The sequence below is a fragment of the Fundulus heteroclitus genome, chromosome 11 (genome assembly GCF_011125445.2).
Source record: "Fundulus heteroclitus isolate FHET01 chromosome 11, MU-UCD_Fhet_4.1, whole genome shotgun sequence".
Taxonomy (NCBI): Eukaryota; Metazoa; Chordata; class Actinopteri; order Cyprinodontiformes; family Fundulidae; genus Fundulus; species Fundulus heteroclitus.
Genome location: NC_046371.1, coordinates 25,568,312 through 25,585,659, shown reverse-complemented (window position 1 = coordinate 25,585,659; position 17,348 = coordinate 25,568,312). Strand labels below are relative to the sequence as shown.

General features: G+C 41.0%; 2 protein-coding genes across 2 annotated transcripts; both read left to right on the top strand.

Moving 5' to 3' along the window:
• Positions 1-529: 529 nt before the first annotated feature.
• rnf121 (ring finger protein 121) lies at positions 530-14,425 on the top strand. The gene is made up of 9 exons (XM_012867115.3): positions 530-673; positions 2,956-2,993; positions 3,306-3,447; positions 3,719-3,873; positions 3,993-4,100; positions 9,501-9,621; positions 9,912-10,045; positions 12,214-12,315; positions 14,224-14,425. The coding sequence occupies exons 1-9, from the start codon at positions 596-598 to the stop codon at positions 14,342-14,344; spliced, it is 999 nt and encodes a 332-aa protein (XP_012722569.2). The 5' UTR covers positions 530-595; the 3' UTR covers positions 14,345-14,425.
• A 296-nt stretch (positions 14,426-14,721) lies between these two features.
• Positions 14,722-16,809, top strand: LOC105929372. Its single transcript, XM_012867117.3, has 5 exons — positions 14,722-15,564; positions 15,650-15,691; positions 15,759-15,821; positions 15,933-16,062; positions 16,154-16,809. The coding sequence occupies exons 1-5, from the start codon at positions 15,540-15,542 to the stop codon at positions 16,308-16,310; spliced, it is 417 nt and encodes a 138-aa protein (XP_012722571.2). The 5' UTR covers positions 14,722-15,539; the 3' UTR covers positions 16,311-16,809.
• The last annotated feature ends 539 nt before the right edge of the window (positions 16,810-17,348 follow it).

Genomic DNA, 17,348 nt, shown 5'->3' with positions numbered 1-17,348 from the left:
AATATTAATATTAATATTAATATTATTATTATTATTATTTTTACAACCATGAGTTTGGCTGTTGATAAAGAGTGGTACGTTTTATTTTGTATGGTTCCTGGATTTAGGGAAAAGCAGTGTGTGAGCCACATTTCGGCATTTACATTAAAATCTGATCTTCCAAAACTTGTTTTGGCTTACTGTCCAATGAGAGATATTCAATAAAATTTGCAGTGAGTATTGTTGATAGCGCTTTCTATGTTTTGTTTTTTCTATATGAAATGTAACAGTTACCATAAATAAGATAATAGTACATGTTTAATGTGTTTTATCAAGCAGGAAGTTAATATTTTAGCAACTTTGTATGCATAAACATGTCTTTTAACACGTTTAAAAAAATCTAAATATCAGATTAGCTGACATGTGGCACATTGGTACATGAAAACATGAACGTGATACTGCAGATTTTAACTGTGAGAAAAACCCCAGCTCTCCAGGTTGACCTACATTCACTTTCGAACTTTATTTTGAAGGCGTTTAAAAAAACCGGAAGTGACCCTCCTAAGCCGCTCCGCTAATGCTAATGGCCCCGGAACGGTAAAGAAGCTCTCCGAAGATGGCTGGAGTGTTTGAGGTGGAGGTTGACGGTGTGGAGCACGACCACGGGCTGGGGCAGCACAATGAACCGAACCAGGTGAGTCGAGCGGGCCGCGTTGAAAGGTGACAGATTGACCAGGCGGCCGTAGGTTAGCCCGAGGAGGGGCTAGCTTCCGAGTTAGCTCCTGTTCCCAGATTTAGCTCCAAAGGCAGCTAACTGCCCCCGGGTAACCAAACCATCACCAGGCGGCGATTTCTGGGAGAAAGGACGCTGTCGGCTAAACTGACAGCTCCGCTGGTAGAACCAGCGCTGCAAAAGAAAGAAAGAACCACAGGCTCGCTAAGAGGATAAAGCATCACCTGCTATCATTTCAGACCAACTCTGGTTGTCTGTTCCTCTTATTGATTAGAGTTAGTTTCCTCCCCGGGGATCTCGCTGAGCAGTGATGGACATTTTGAAACGGATCCTTTCTACGAGATGATGTGGCTGGTGGGGTTCAAAGGTCGGGGGATCTCAGTGGAAGCTACATCAACACTTCCTGAGACATTTCAGTGTTTTCAACTCAACCTCATTCAAAGTGATGAGATCAGAGTGCGAGAAGAAAGAGTCCACGTTATGAACTAGTTAATGATTTAGTTCGGCTTATCCAGTGTTCAGTGTTATGGAGATCTGAACCTTTACTTGGACAACTGTCTAGGATGACGGCTAACATTTAGTGCTTTTGTCGTGTGAGGCTAGGGAGGCATGCATCAGCTTATGAATTCATCTCAGGTAGTTAAACAAGCTCAACAAGCTGGGAGGATCAGCAACTGCTAAGCACAGCTGATGCATTATGATTGTTAATTACTCTGGAATGCTTTCTTTCAATAGATAGACTTAAGATTGACGTTACATTATGACGTGTTTATTAATATATATATATATATATATATATATATATATATATATATATATATATATATATATATATATATAGTTTTATTTTTTTTTATATCTGACCTGGTTATTCTGATTTTCTTTTTTCAAAATGTTTTATTTCAACTATAAATGTTCAAAAAAATCTGTGAAAAGGGGAATAAAGATGGTTTCTTGATTAAAAAAAAAATATACAGTTTTGGATTAATCAGAAAATGTTAAATCTATGCTTCAAAGCATTTTTACTAGGGCTGAACAAAAAAACGCAATTTCCAAATCGCAGAGTCTACAATTTTTGGCTATGTAACAATTAGGGAATTAGACACGTCCATTAGGTGTTGGTAAAATGTTTAAAGTGGGTTTGCCTCCACATGGAAGAGAAGACAGTTACTTGTTTTAGAGTTTATATAATCATACATAACATTAAGTACAGGTCAATCAGTTTAATACATAGACTTTATGTTCAACAAGGATTGATGTCCAAATCAACTAAAAGCTGTTCTCTTGAATAATATTCTGATTAATAGAAACATTAAAAGTTCTTGTTTTACGTAGTCCTTGTTTACAAAGATCTTTAATTAGACGCCATTTTTGTTGCTTGTGGTTAACGCAGAGAAAAGTCAAAATTGCAATTTTGGTTGAAATATATTGTAGGCAGAACGCGATCATTTCTGCTCTGAGTTTAGACGCTGCGGGTCTTTTAGCAACTAATCCACATGGCGAGGAAACAAAATAATTTGTTGTTTGTATAAGTTTAAAAAGACATGATAAATTAAACTGGGGGAAAAAATCGCATTAAATCACAATATTAAGAAAAAAAAATCGCAATTAGATTATTTTCGTTTAAATCGTTCAGCCCTAATTTTTACATCACTTTGCATCAAATAACATCCTGTTTTGTTTTACTAAAAAGAACTCTGTGTGTATGTATATATATATATATATATATATATATATATATATATATATATATATATATATATATATATATATATATATATATAATTGGAGCAAGTCAAGGTAAATAACAAAATATCTCATCTCAATCACTGATTCATTGGTGATGGTAATGATTTACACCAACAATTTTTTTTTTTTTTTTTGCCTTTAACCAGAATTGAGAGATATCACTCAGTTGTCTCACTTTGTGAAATAAAAGTTACATAAACTAAACATATAACATCAGGTAATGCCAAGATCAGGTTTTTTCCCTGGCCAGAACTATTTTATTTTTTATTTTATTTTTTGGGAAAATTTGAGCTGCTGCTACTCGTTTTTCTTCTTAGAGCTTACGTCAAGCCCTGCAGGTTGCTTGATCGGGACTGTAGTTCTGGCTCTTAACGGAGAACGAAAGAATCACAAGACGTTCCGTCTTTGTTCACAATATAACAATTTATCTTGATTCACTCTTTCTACTTTCTAACTTTTCCAAAGTGACTTTTCTACGCTCTGTCTTTTTACAGTTTGACGCGTCCAAGCTTTCGCCAGAAGAAAAATGGAGGTTAGTATCTGAACCACACTAACTGCACAGCTCGGTTTTGCATGTCCGTGGTTTCTTTAGATGCACAAGATTTTTACGCTACTTTTCTAACCACGCACCAATGATAACTCACTATATCTGCCTCTGTCTCTTTTATGCATGACAATCTAATCTCAGCTATGTTAAAATAACAAAAACATTTTACTCGGCCTTGTTTTTTTTTTTAGCGATGAGCGTATGTAAACTATTTCCCTCAGCACGTGTGCCTCATTTCCCAGCACGAGCCCGCATCCGGCACAAATAGCTTATGTACGTTCTTCTCCATCTCCACAGAGTGGAGCACGCGAGGATGCACGCCAAGCACAAGGGTCACGAGGCCATGCACGCCGAGATGGTCCTGATCCTCATCGTCACCCTGGTGGTCGCCCAGCTGGTGCTGGTTCAGTGGAAGCAGAGACACCCGAAGTCGTACAACGTAAGGCACCAAAGACACAGGCTCTGAGTGTGAATTTGGAAAATATCGTCATGTAAAGGTTTTCATGCTGAGTACAAAATCTGTTCAAGGGGGACCAGAGGTATGTGCGTTTGCATTAATGTGGAAAATATATATTATTGTGGAATCTTTATGAGTGAAGAACAGGCACTTTTTATTCTTAGGTTATATCTTTGGCAGCGCCTGACTGTAATGTTTGCTTACAAAGAGAAGGAACATTTTATATTTCTCTTCACATTGTCTCGTTGTTTAGCTGGTGACACTCTTCCAGATGTGGGTAGTTCCTCTCTATTTCACCACCAAGCTTCACTGGTGGAGGTTTCTGATCACGTGGTTCATCTTCTCCGTCGTCACAGCATACATCTCCTTCCGTGCAACGCGCAAGCCGCTGGCCTGCACCACCCCAAGGTGAACCCCGGTGCTTAAACGTGCACAAAAGCCTCAGTTCTAGATGATATTGACCTGCTTTAAAGCACCCGTCGTTCACAGGCTGTTCTTACTTCAAAACCGTCTGTTTGTGCTCGCAGGTTGGTGTACAAGTGGTTCCTCCTCCTGTACAAGATCAGCTACGCCACAGGGATATTTGGCTACAGCGTCGTCATGTTTACTCTTTTTGGTATTAACCTTATATTCAGGTATGTATAGCTGTGCAAAAGAACAAAAAAGAAAATTCTTGTTTTTCCCACATGATGCAAAATTTCGCGTGGATAGACGGTGTTACTGAAAGTTGAACATTTTCTGTGAGCTTCTTGGACTCCACGATGCATTACACTTTGTTACCACTAGATGGTGCTATTTTTTTTTTAAATTCTTCACTGCTTTAAGAATCCAAATGCAGGCGCAATGCATTACTCCAGTAACCTGACAACAGCCAGCTGTATGTATCGCTCCGCCTAGCTCCACTCACATACATCTGGGACACGGCCATAGGCATTGCCTTTACTGAAGGCTGGGGCTTATCAAAACTCCTTGCATATGATTGGATAAGCCACTTGTCTGTCATCTTTATCAACGTGCTATTTCAACCAGTCACACCGAAGCTAACCCGTGACGCTGATGAGACCGACGCCGGAAAAAAAAAAAAACTTTTTTTTTTTTATGTGTTTGCGGCTCTAGTGCAGGGTTTCCCGCAGCGCTATCTTGGCGAGGCGGCCGCGGAAAACGTGTCGTCCACCCCCCCCCCCCCCCCGCTCCGCGAGTCGGTCCGCCTCGCATAAGCAAATCCATGCGGGAAACACTGTAGTGGCACACCTTTTATTGACAGTGAGCTGACAGGAAGAGGGGGAAGACAGGCGGCAAAGCGCCGCGGGTCGGAGTCGATCCCGGGCGGACCGCGTTGAGGACTAATAGGCCTCCCAATATGGTTAGCGCTAACCGCTAACCGCTCCGGGGCGCGTCCGCGTACGCGCCCCGGAAAACAAAACTTGCCAAATCCGGTCGGGAGAAGGGCGAAAACATGGTTTCCACCAACAAAAGCCTTCAGAGCCGTTCTCTGATGTTCTTTTAATGAAACAATATCAGATAGATTGGACAACACGGAGGAAATAGCAGCATCAATGCTAACGCTGGCTTCCTCGATGCGAGCCGCCATTGTTGTTGGAATCTCACGGTGGCTTCTCCACTACGTCACATCCATGAAACACCCGCCCTGCGTCCTGATTGGCCAGACCAAAAATTTGGTTGGGGAAATCATTTTCAAGGAGCCGTGTCCCAGATGTATGTGAGTGGAGCTAGGCGGAGCGATACATACAGCTGGCTGTTGTCAGGTTATTACTCCAGGGGTCACTAATTAAAAATCAGCGGGGTCCGAATAAAGAACATCAACAACCAGTAAAGGTCCGGACACATTTGTAATTACAATCCGTTACTTCAAACAGTATTTAACACTGAAATAAAATGTTTATGCATCCACAAAAAAATAACATAAAAATAGAATGTTTTTCTATTTTAAAATCCAAAGTGCTTTTTGAAATAGAGAACCACAATCTTTCACAGTTTGGTATATAGACAATTTCTTGACTTTCTCATCTTTTATAAAACACCTGAACTTTTTTTAATTTCTATTTTATGGCTTAATGATAGAAGTGAGCTTTAGGCTGCCCTGCAAGGATTTTAAACCTGAGTTTGATTGGCAACAAAGCCAACCTCAAGCACATATCAAGGTGCTACCTGTCACATTCAATATAAACCAAACACAGCCTTGGAAATGCAGGACACATCACCAACACTATCATGACATAATACATTTTAATTTGACACAGATTGCACGACAGTAATCAGTCTCTGCTTTGCCCGTTATTGTTCACCAATTAATCATTACAGTTTATAAAAAGGCATGATTTAACTTTTTTGAAGTTTAATAAAATGGTTATACTTTAGCCCAGTGACTGGAGACCTGTCCAGGATGAACCCTGTGTCCACGCTCCACTTTAACTTAATAAAAAAACTCTCTGAGAATCGCCTTTCTCTGGCCTCACCCAGTTAGAACCCATTCTCCAGTCCATGTTGTAGCTGCAGTTTATTTGTTTTATCTTTTTGATGTAGTTCTCTTAACAATCTGCAAGCATCAAAATCCTTGTCATTTTATTTATTGTCCTGGAGCGCAGCTGCTCATCAGGTGATCACTGCTGCATACCGACAGCAGATGCAGCTCTGCCTTCTTTGTTTCAGAACAGCGCAGTTTTTTTTTTGTACTTTTTCCAAATCGAACCCAGTTAAATGTCGACTTTTCTTCTTTAAGGGTCATGCTAAATTAGCCTGAGCTAGCGCGTTACTCTTCTTTGTGTTTTAAATAAAACATAATAGCGCATCAAGAGGAGATCCCTGGTTAGCCGCCGCGTTTATCAGCGAGAAAATAAACGCTGACAGACGACATGGCCACAGGTGGAAATAATTCATGCAGGAGCAGATTGACACGCGTACCGAGGGAAGTTGTTGTCAGCTGTTCTCTCTGCTGAACTTTCTGACCTGCTGGTTTGCATTAATCCAAAGAAAATCTTTGACCACCGCTACTTTCATTCATGCATCTGTGGTCAGTTTGAGATGTTCTTCCAAAAGTTAAAATGATTGAACGCCGATAAACCTCAGACTGGCAATGTCCGCTTTGCAAAGACCCGCCCTACTCTCTTGCTGATTGGCCAATGTCCCGCCTCTGCCAGGTTTTAATTGGTTGAGAGCAGCTTCAGATTAAAACCTTGAATAAAAAGTCTAGACGGGACTTTTTGCGCTCAATTTCCAAATGACGGAAATCCGTCGCAGCAACGGAGAACTTTAACCCCTGAGTTAGACACTGTCGTTGGACATGCAGTAATATATAAATGTTGTAAATCAGGTTGGGTCCCGATTAGCCAGCAGGTGGGTCCGGATCCGGACCCTGGTCCGCTAATCCGTGACCTCTGCATTAGGCCATCGAAATGTTTCTTTTATTAGTTTGATTAGCAAAACTGAAACACGTGTTATGTAGAAAATTTAGAGCATTATATTAGGAATGAATATTTCTACGAGTCTTCTGAAAGTTATGTGTTTTTTTCCATGTACTGTACAATTGAGGGATTAAATGCTTGGTCTGGGCTCCTTTTGCATGAGTTGCTGAGTCAGCGATCAGCCTATCAAGCGCAGCCATTTAACCGCTCGTCCGTACGTTTAGCAGTGTTGGCCGATCCCAAGTCCTGCTGGAGAATAAAAGCAGCATCTTCATAAAGCTTTGATGCAAAGGGAACCACAAAGTGCTCTAAAATGCCACATGGCTGCACTGACTTTAAGCAGGATAACACACTAAACCCGCGTCTGCAGCCTTTTTTTACCCTACTTTTTCCCTCCTCTCAACTCTCCATTCGTATGCCGGTGTATGAGCGGCCAGCTTCTGTAGCAAAAGCCTTTTGTGACTTAAATCTGCTTGTGGAGGCTGTCTGCAGGTCAGCCGTCAGCAGTCTTACACATTTCTGTAACATTCGGTTTCTTTATTGGTCATAGGTAATCACATTTTGTGAGGCATTTCATTTTAGAGGTAGCTGTACACAAAGCGGCCAGAAAAGCTCCTGCCTTCTTTGGCAACTGTTAGAAAATGTTGTTTCTATCCAGTTGAAGGCCTTTTTGGGTGAATTTGAGTTTTTGGAGGTCTTCCATCTGGATTCCAAACCTACCACAGCACAGAATCTGCTCTTTTACGGGTTTTTAATGATATATTTTTAGCAGTGGATTCTGGAAACCGTGTTTTACTTGTGCTTTTGAATTAGAGCAATGGGCAGGCAACACTGGTTTAGATATTCTACCTTTCTGATTGAAGTTTTAGTGTGATGATGGATGGTTTTACCTCTGCTTCTGCTGCCCTGCCCTGGGGCGAACCCCAGGGTTCCATTCTTGGTCCTCTCCTGTTCTCACTTTATCTACCGCCATTAGGTTCTATTTTTAGATAGCATGGTGTGCAGTTTCATCTATATGCTGATGACTATCAAGTCTACTTCCCTGTGAAACATATAATGGTTCCACTGAATCTCTGCTGGACTGTCAACGACGTCAGACGATGGAGGGCACTTAATTTCCTCCATTTTTAATGAAAAAAAAAAGACTGAGGTTAGGATTTTTAAATCTGGTGGTTCTAGCAAAATCCCCACCTTTTGATTTTTCCTCTTTGGCTCCATACCAAAAATCCACTATCACAAACTTAGGGGTGAAAACGGAGCCCTGCCTGAAATTTGACGGTCATGTCAGCGGCGTGGTTAAGTCGTCTTTCTTTCAGCTGAGGCGCCCGGTCGAAAATCAGACCCTTCCTTTCTAGGCCTCTCTTGGAGACTGATGCACGCTTTTATTACTTCACGTCTGCATTACTGCAACTCTCTTTTTACCAAAGTTAGTCAGGCCGCCCTCCGGTTTTTGGCGTCCCCTCATTGGCTTCAGTTTCAGTTTCAAATCGATTTTAAAGTTCTTTTTGTTTGTTTTTAAGTCTCTAAATGGTCTTGGCCCTTCTTATTTGTCTGAACTATTGCGCCTTTATATGCCATCACGTGATTTTAGATCGTCCGACCAGATGCCTTTAGCAGTTCCAAATACCTTTTCAGAAAGCCAGAAATTGTGGAATTTGCTGCCACTGAAGGTCAGGCACTCCCCATCTTTTTCTGTTTTTAAAACTTGTTTACAAAGACATTTTTTTGTCTTTGCTTTTCAACCCAGAGTGAGTTAATATCTGTCTTAATATTGCACTTTTTAACTTGTATTCTGGTTACTCATCTGTTTTACTGTTTTATTATTCTTTGTTTTTATATTTGTGCAGCACTTCGGTCAGCTGCTATGTTATATTTTAAGCACTTTAGAAATAAATATTGTACGTTATGGTAAATCCTACATATCATTTTAGTCCACCCTCCTGTGAACAAGCTGTTGGACATATCGCTATTTTATTTTTCCCATATTTGAGGTTAACTCCATGTTGGACCAGGTTAAAGGGTAAAGGCTCATAATCCTTTTTTTATAAAGTTAGCGGTCAGTGTAGGTCCGTTTACCACTTTTTGATGTAATTTCAAGGACCAACAATAGTTCTTATGTATTTAGTTGATTGCCATAATTTGGCATAATACACTGAACTTGACTTCATTGTTTTAGAGCCTAGATTGACAGTAAATAGCCTATAAGGTGGGTGGTCTGCTTCCTAAAATGGCCACGGTTCATATATTTTGCTTTTAAAAGTCACACGGAGAGCTTGAAAACACATAATCTGCACGTAACAAATCTCTGTTTTCTTCCTGATTTTCCAAAACCAGGGTTGTCATGGAGAGGAAGCTTTTGTTTTCAGTTTCATTGTTTACAGGATGAGGCGTTAAAACGTGGTCAGCACTCGTACGCCGTTCATTTAATCCAAATTGCATTTTAAGATTAAGGTTTTACATTTTAAATGTGCCGTCTGTGTTATAAAAATTCCCAAATAAGTCAAAGCAAACTCAGTAAATTACTGTTAATTGGATCATTGTGTTGCAGTGTTCATCTTAGTTTTTTTGTTAGGCATTGATTGGTCTGGTTTAGCTCTCTGATCGTCTTTCCAGGATAAAGCCAGAGGACGCCATGGACTTTGGCGTTTCGCTGCTGTTCTACGGGCTGTACTACGGGGTCCTTGGGAGAGACTTTGCAGAGATGTGTGCAGACTTCATGGCCTCAACCGTTGGCGTGAGTATATAAACAAAATGAAAGGGGTCCAGTTAAGAGAAAATGTCTTGCAGCCAGACGATCATAAGGTCCGTTTGGTGCGAAACAGGTTCAAGTAGCTCAGTAGTTCCATCAACATCTGGATGCAATGATTTGACTGTCAAATCAAATGAATTCAGTCTGTTTCAAATGCGTTTTGACTATTTTTTTCCCCCACGCACAGAAGAGCTGCCATGTTTGTTCCTTCCTGTACTGAATAAAAGCCCTATCCTAAAGTTTTTACCTGAACGTTTCTGTTTTTTTCATCCCAGTATTACAGTGCATCCGGGATGCCAACCAAGCACCTCTCGGACAACATCTGCGCCGTGTGCGGTCAGCCCATCCTCGTCGACGTCAGTGAGGAAGGGATCATCGAGAACACCTACAGATTGTCCTGCAATCACGTGTATCCTTCCCGTCCCGCCCATCGACGGGCTTTTTAATCGGTGAAGGAGAAGTAGAGGTGCGTCGCGGGATGTTTACTCTCTCAAAAGAGTTTTAGGAACAACACGTAAAGAGGAATTGTCAGGGTTAGCCTGACCTTTATCCCAGACTGTTTGTCCATTTTAAAATTACTTCCTCAACAGTAATCGTGATCTCCTAAATGTTGTAGACCGCAACAACCACCGTACAAGCCTGGGTTCTGGAATGCACTCTGCCTGATTCGATAACAAGTAGAAAACTCTGTTGTTATGAAACTGTTGCTCGTCGTGTCCAGAACAGGACTCTGCAACCTTTATACCGCAAAGAGCCATGTTTGCCTGCATCCAGCTGAGTAAAATTAGTTTAGCGCTGCAAATGTTTTATGACCTTTGTAAAAAAGACATGGTACTGCAGAAGAGTTCGAACAAACTTTTTCTATTTTCAGGCTTCAAAATAGAGAAACATCTACCTTTTGCAAAAAGAAGAAAGTGGTTACATTTTTCTTCCATGTGATGTTATTTGTGGAAAATTATCCCCAAAAAGCTAATAGTTTTTCACCTTTTATTGACATGTCAAATAGATCTAAAAGACATCACCGGTGCTTTTAATGGTAAGTTCATTATTCAGTGAAAAAAAGCCGTTGTGGAAGGTCCAAAGAGCCACTTGCAGATTGCAGAGTTACCGCTTGTGACTGGAACCGCAATAGGAGGATTTTCCTTTCCCACCGTAGGGAAATCCAGCTGTACCAGCAGCAAAAAGCAAATTTACGACATAGGAACAAATATTGTCCTGTTATTAAAACTAGCATACTCAAGAAATAGGGGGAGGAGGTTTTTAAGAAACGTGCAAAACGTATATTTATGCATGAGAAAGACCTACTGACAGCAGCAGGATTGTTAAAAATCGGCCTTTGCTTCGTAAAACCATTTTTTCGTTGCAAATACAGCTACGTCTTTATGTCTCTACCAGCCTGGCTCATCAGGAGACAGAAATGTTGGTCCTTTCTTTGCAAAACTAGCTCAAGCTTTAGTCAGATTGGTTAGAGAGCCTCAGCTGGCATAAAGTATCAGCCTTAAGTTGGTTGCTGTCAACTTTGACTAGGCCATTCTAACAATCATGCTTTGCTGCAAAGGATGCTATTAAAGCTGTGGCTGTGTGTTGAGCATCATTGTCCGGCTGGAAAGGGGAACTTAAACAGTTGTTCTCCTTAAATAGTATTTCTCTAGGATTTCCTCATATTTATCTCCCACTCTGACCAGCTTCCGTATCCCTTCTGAAGAATAGCGCCCCCGCAATGTTTTTATTTAGCAGTATCGGACTAAAGTGGTCTCAATGGTAGTCTTCAATTAAAGAATTGACGTTTCTGAATAAATCTCACGTATGAACATGAACCCTCCATATTCAGGGGATATTTTCTATCACTGCCACCTGCTGGTATCTTTTCTTCCTTCAAACCGTCGTCCTTGCCAGAGTTTCCACAGTGGTTGCGTCCACTCGGCTTTAGTTGCTCTGATAAATCCCGTGGCGTCTGATCCAGCAGCAGGGGCAGTTGTTAGCAGACTGATCCCCAGCCGTGTCAAAACCTGCGACGGCTGAAGGTCGAGCAGCTGAACCGAGCTCCATTCAGTGAGCAGAACGGTGCCATTAATCAGACCTGGGTTGCTTTAGAGAGGTAACTCATTCCATAAAGTAACCAAGTAATCAATATCTTCCTCCTATTTCTGTCAATTAAGCATTTAGACTCACATGTTCTTTTAACATTGTAAACAAATAAATGTATCATTTAAATACACATTTTCGGTCACCACAATAAGTTTTATTTTAACAATATGATTTAAAATGTTAATGTTCAAATGTGCAGCGTTAAGGGGAACTTTCTAGTAAATCGGATATCATTAAAAAGTCTTATGATCTATGATTAATTTGTTCTATTTCTAAAGAGTCATCCTCCCTCAGCTGTCCTATGGCAAAGACTCAAAACAAATGTTTTTTGTTTTTTTCTGTAATTTTTAAGCCCATCTTTTCCCATGAACTCCTGGAAATGACCAGTTTGTTGGTTGCAGTCGGCCCGTTCACTGCCGCTATCCTGTTGTGCGACGCTTTCCCGAGTTCCAGCCGCTGTATCACATGAAGCCTTAACTCCTCGTCCAGTTTCCACGAGTTCTGCATAAGAGGCTGGTGCATCGTTGGGAAGAAGCAGATGTGTCCGTACTGCAAAGAGAAGGTGGATCTGAAGAGGATGTTCAGTAATCCGTATCCTTTTGACTCTTTCAGCCATAAAACGTCGTAACTGTATGTACTACTTTCTTTGCTAAGCTTATCTCTTGCTATTTAGTATTTTAAAAACTGAATATTCTTAGTTTACTTTGAGTGGAATATTGAAATATTTCTGTGTGCGGCTTCAAGCTGCAAATGAAGAATAAGCAGACTGTGTGAACTGTGGAAAAACAAACAACGCCGCTGCGCTCCGTCCTGAGAGAACAATCGATTGTTGTGGACGAAGCGGAAGTTTTGAACTGTAAAGTTTAGCTGCCACTTTCAGCACTTTTTTTGAAATTAATCTCAATTAACTCTAGGACATTAGAAACTTTATAGCTTGCTTATCAAGTTCTTGTTCCTTTTTTTATGGCTCAGTTAAAGATCCATTAGAGGCATGTGATGACAGTGTCCAGACATGGCATTCTACTGGTACAAAAGTAAATCAATTATTTTTAGTATTTCAGTTAAAAAAAGAACAGTTATAGATTCAATACACACAGATTGATACATTTTAAATGTTTTTTTCTGCTAATTTAGAGGAATATGACTAATGCCAATGGCAACCCAAAAATGAATTACTCCAGGCCAATAAAAATATTTTTAATTCAAAAATATTATAGCCGATCCAATCCTGGGGAGACCTGACCGGTGTCCGTCAGACAATCATTGACATCCTGCACAAGGAGAGTAAGCCACAAAACGGTATTGCTTAAGAAGCAAATTGTGCTGCACCCAAAGATATCAACTGGAAGTTGAGTGGAAGGAAAAAATGTACAAGCAACAGGGATAAGAGGGAATCGCCTGGAGATGATTCTCAAAATAAAACAAAAAGGTGTGGAGTCAGTGCTTCAAGAGCCACAAAACACAGGCGTATCCAAGATGTGGTCTTAAAATGTATCCGCAGGACTGCTACTTGGTGGCCCAAAGTAAAGTTTGCATTTCATTTGGAAATCAAGGCCCCTTTGAGTCTGGAAGAACAGAATCCAAGTTGCTTGACGTCCAGTGGGAGGTTTCCACAGTTAAAGCTAGAGTCAGTAATTTTTCCAGAAGTTTCCTCAAGTCCCTTTTTGAATAACTGGAAAATCTCCCAAATCCACTCTGGTCTTATTTCTTTCTACTGAGTACTTACTCTTCTTCTCTTAAACTTGTGCACGGTTTGCTTCCCGTGACTCTCCGCCATGTTCAAAGTCTACGGCGTGAGCAGCAGAGCTACAATGAACGGCTAACACCGAAGCTAACCGCTAAGCTAACGGGATACATAAACACTAGAAGTGCGCATGCACAGCCAGCAAGCGGAGAGACTAACAAGGAATGCAGACGCACACTGGTGTTATGTGAGCGCATCAGAACGATTGGCCTGTGGGACAACCAATAGATGAGGTGATCCCACTGGAACTGAAGGGACATAACCAATCACTGCACTTCAGTGCGAAGCGCAGTGATTGGTTAGAGTTTTTACAGGCCTGCAGCTCCCATAGAGATAATAAAAAAAAAAGTAACCTCCTCTTTCTGAATACATAATGTATTTAGTACTTTCAGGATGGAAGGACGATTTCACCCGGTATAACAAAAGGTTTCTGAGCCAACTATAGCTTTAATGATGATTCGGGGCGTCATTTGATGGTGTTGGTCCTCTGTGTTTTATCGAGTCCAAATTCAGAGCAGCTGTGGAAAGAGTAGTGGAAATTTGTCGTTTAATTAGCTGTAAGCTATAATCAAAGAAGGCAAAGATAAACTCTTGAAATGTATCACTCTATTTTCTATGAGCTTGACTTTTTAAAATAAATTTAGATTTCCATAATGTTCTCATTTAGCTTCTGATGCGCTGTTATTAACCTTTTTAAGGCTTCAAATCAGTTCGGATTATTTTGAGTCGGTCTTTACCTTAATTACCTTCTCCAGCTGGGAAAGGCCACATGTGATGTATGGACAGCTTTTAGACTGGCTTCGGTACCTGGTGGCCTGGCAGCCCGTCATCATCGGGTTCGTCCAAGGCATCAACTACATCCTGGGTCTGGAGTGATCCCGGACCTCTTAACGGACAGAAGATATGCACTCGCTCAAAAAGACTGGGCCCTGACATTAAACTAAAACTCCAACAAAAGTGTCTCCACCTTTTGTAAATATTTATAGGCGCATATCTGTACTTACGGTTTATTTGAATTTTATTAGTGTCCTCGCCCCGGAGGTCTGTCAAGATTTGTTTCACACGGCGTCACACCCGTGTCATTTGGTTGAACTAGTAAACTGGTTTTCAAGATCATTAGGAAAAAAGGTGCTTTTTTACTGATTTGTCTTGAATGTTTCTTAAAGGCGTCATGCTGGGATTTGTCATGTTCATGTGCGAAAGTTGTGAGTCATAAATTCTGAATGGAGAAACGACACAAATCGTTACTTCCTTAAACATTTGAACCTTGATACGTTCTTTATTTTCTTCGTGCGGTCACTCATCTCGCCGCTTTACATTTGTCTGCAATATTTTTAGCTTCGCAGAGGCGCGGGTTTCATAAAGCGGACGTCACATGCGGTGTGACTGGAAGCGTCCAGTCACCGGGAAAAACATTTGAATCAACCTAAAACCCAGGATTCCCACACAGCCACCCTTAATGAAACCATCTGATTAGCCTCACTCAGCGGTCATTGGCTTTTATATCTTAGTTGTAACATTTCTTAGCGCTTGAGTAATAGAAGTTGTTTAGTTGGTGACTCTAGATGAGGTCAGAGAGGGGGAAAATAGTTTGAACTACACTTCAAGATACCCAAAGGCAGCATAATTATTAGTAAAATAAATAAAAAAAAAAGATCCTGGCTGGATATTTATTTTTTTGCCGTTACGTTAAACAGCCTTAGCATCAAAAAGGTCAGTTTTAAGGTTAAAATCTTCATATTTGACAGTAACGGGCCTGCAAAGTAAGCCTAAAACAACCGGTTCCTGCTCAAACCTTTTCAATTAACACCAATTAATAAATGCCCCCCTCCCATGGATGTAGACTGTTATCTGAGCATCGTCCGGTTACAGGGTTTCCACTGAATGACACAGCATAACCACACACACGGCCTCAACCGTAAATGACTCGGTACGCGTGATGGAAAACTCTTGACCTTAAAGGAACAAATGGTCACAAAAGAGAGAGGAAATCCCCTTTAAAGGGGAAGTTTGGATAAATGCATAAAGCCCAAGTTGCAGACAGCAGACGCCGCTAACCGGACGGGTCGACATGAAGCTGCAGTCTGCTCTCAGAGGTAACTGTGCATATTTGGAGCGAAACATTTGTGGGTCTGTTCTGTGCGTTCCTTTTTGGTGAATGTGTTGTGGTCTCTGCGACAGCTTTGGGATGCCTGTGCCTGCTGCTTGCAGATGGATTTCCAGGTAAGGCGCAATCACACGAGAGCTTTGGAGTCGTGTAATCGTCACTCGCTCATCCAGGTTTGTTCAGTTTCAGAGTTCGACTCTCCGAAGATCATCGGGCCTCTCCGGAACCAAATAAAAGCGGACGCAGGTAAACGAGTGCAATGCTCTCTCCTTTTTTATTTCCCGGCCTTTGTTTTACTCGATGTAAAAAGTAGTTCTTCAGGGCGGTGTCTCACCCCTGGTTTGCTGACCTTCCCAGGCGAGCAGCTGGTTCTCCACTGTGACGCTCTGCCGAACTGCGACGACGACGAGGCTCTCATCTACTGGCTCGTGGACGGCTCCTTCCCCGAAGACGCGCCCAGCAGCGACCGAATAATCGAATCAAACGAGTGAGAATGACTTTTTTTTTTTTTAACGCCTCCGTCCCGTCGTTTTTCCCGTGAGCCGGCCTCTGACTGCCCTGAAAACCTCTCGTTTCAGGTTAATGGAAGGGTCGATCCTGCAGAAGAATTTACTGCTGAAAAACGTCACGCCGGACGACTTCAACTCCACCTTCAGCTGCGTTGTGACGAACGCTGTGGGGATGGCGCAAAAGTTCATCAGGTTGACGAGCACCGACTGTGGCGGTAAACAATGAGTCGAGGCACTTTGCTGATGTATTTATCCGGCGCTACGCACGTCTGGCATTAGTTGCACGTCTTCCCGGCGGATGAGTCCCTTCGGTCACAGCGATGGCGAAACACGGTCTCTCAGATGCTGATGTCCATTTGCACGTTTATTTTATTTTTTTTGTTACTATGGGTGTTGCTTGTACAATTATGCATTTTTTTTCCCCACAGCGTTCTGTAAATCAGCTGCTGTATTTTCCTGTTTCACTGAATATTGCATTTATCTGATTATCATTAGTGTCTCTGAAGCTAAGGTACACTTGCACACGCCTTAGACTTAGACAACTTTGTCATTTTCTATGTACAGAGTGCGTACAGAACGAAATGTTGTTTGCATACAGCTTGAAAAATTACAGTAGCTACTGAGATGTTGCTGTGCAATCATGCATGTTTAATCTTTTTTCTCACTTCATTGTGTCAATCAGCTGCTGCATTTCCTCTGTTTAACTTGAATATTGTTTTTTTTTTTACCTAAATATGCCATATTATCAATAACTGTGCAATACTTACCCTGGTTTTGTATTTTTTTAACATTTATTTTAGACTTTGAGTTCATGCTGTTGCTTTAATTCTAAAGCAACAGCTTTTTTTTTAAATACCGATTTAATGTGACTTTTTTTTGTCACGGTCATGCCCAAATTTTCCCATTGCGGGACAATTAAAGGAGTTTCTTATGGCAAGGTAATTTTATTTGTATAGCACATTTCAGTGAATATAACAAATATACTGAATTTCATTTAACAGAAGGGAAAGAAAAAGACACACTTTGGTTGTTTGAGTGTGAGAGTGCTTTAAGATGAAAGTGAACACTTGACTGGAAGATGTCAGAAATCTCTTGTGAAAAGTTCATAGGTTGAAACATCCAGAGGGAGTATTTTGTTATTACAGGCTGTGATGTAATTGCTTGTAAATGCCAACACTTGTCATTTAGACACCACACAAAGGCACTTTATGTTGACTTCTGATTATATGCAGAATATTTCAAAAAATAAATGACTGTTTACTAT

Excerpts from the sequence above, each read along its gene's own strand:
- rnf121 (XM_012867115.3), top strand. The coding sequence starts at position 596 with ATGGCTGGAGTGTTTGAGGTGGAGGTTGACGGTGTGGAGCACGACCAC. Across the intron at positions 674-2,955 it reads AGCACAATGAACCGAACCAG|TTTGACGCGTCCAAGCTTTC; the intron begins GTGAGTCGAGCG and ends GTCTTTTTACAG. Across the intron at positions 3,874-3,992 it reads CTGGCCTGCACCACCCCAAG|GTTGGTGTACAAGTGGTTCC; the intron begins GTGAACCCCGGT and ends TTGTGCTCGCAG.
- LOC105929372 (XM_012867117.3), top strand. The coding sequence starts at position 15,540 with ATGAAGCTGCAGTCTGCTCTCAGAG. Across the intron at positions 15,565-15,649 it reads GCTGCAGTCTGCTCTCAGAG|CTTTGGGATGCCTGTGCCTG; the intron begins GTAACTGTGCAT and ends TCTCTGCGACAG. Across the intron at positions 15,822-15,932 it reads CCAAATAAAAGCGGACGCAG|GCGAGCAGCTGGTTCTCCAC; the intron begins GTAAACGAGTGC and ends TGACCTTCCCAG.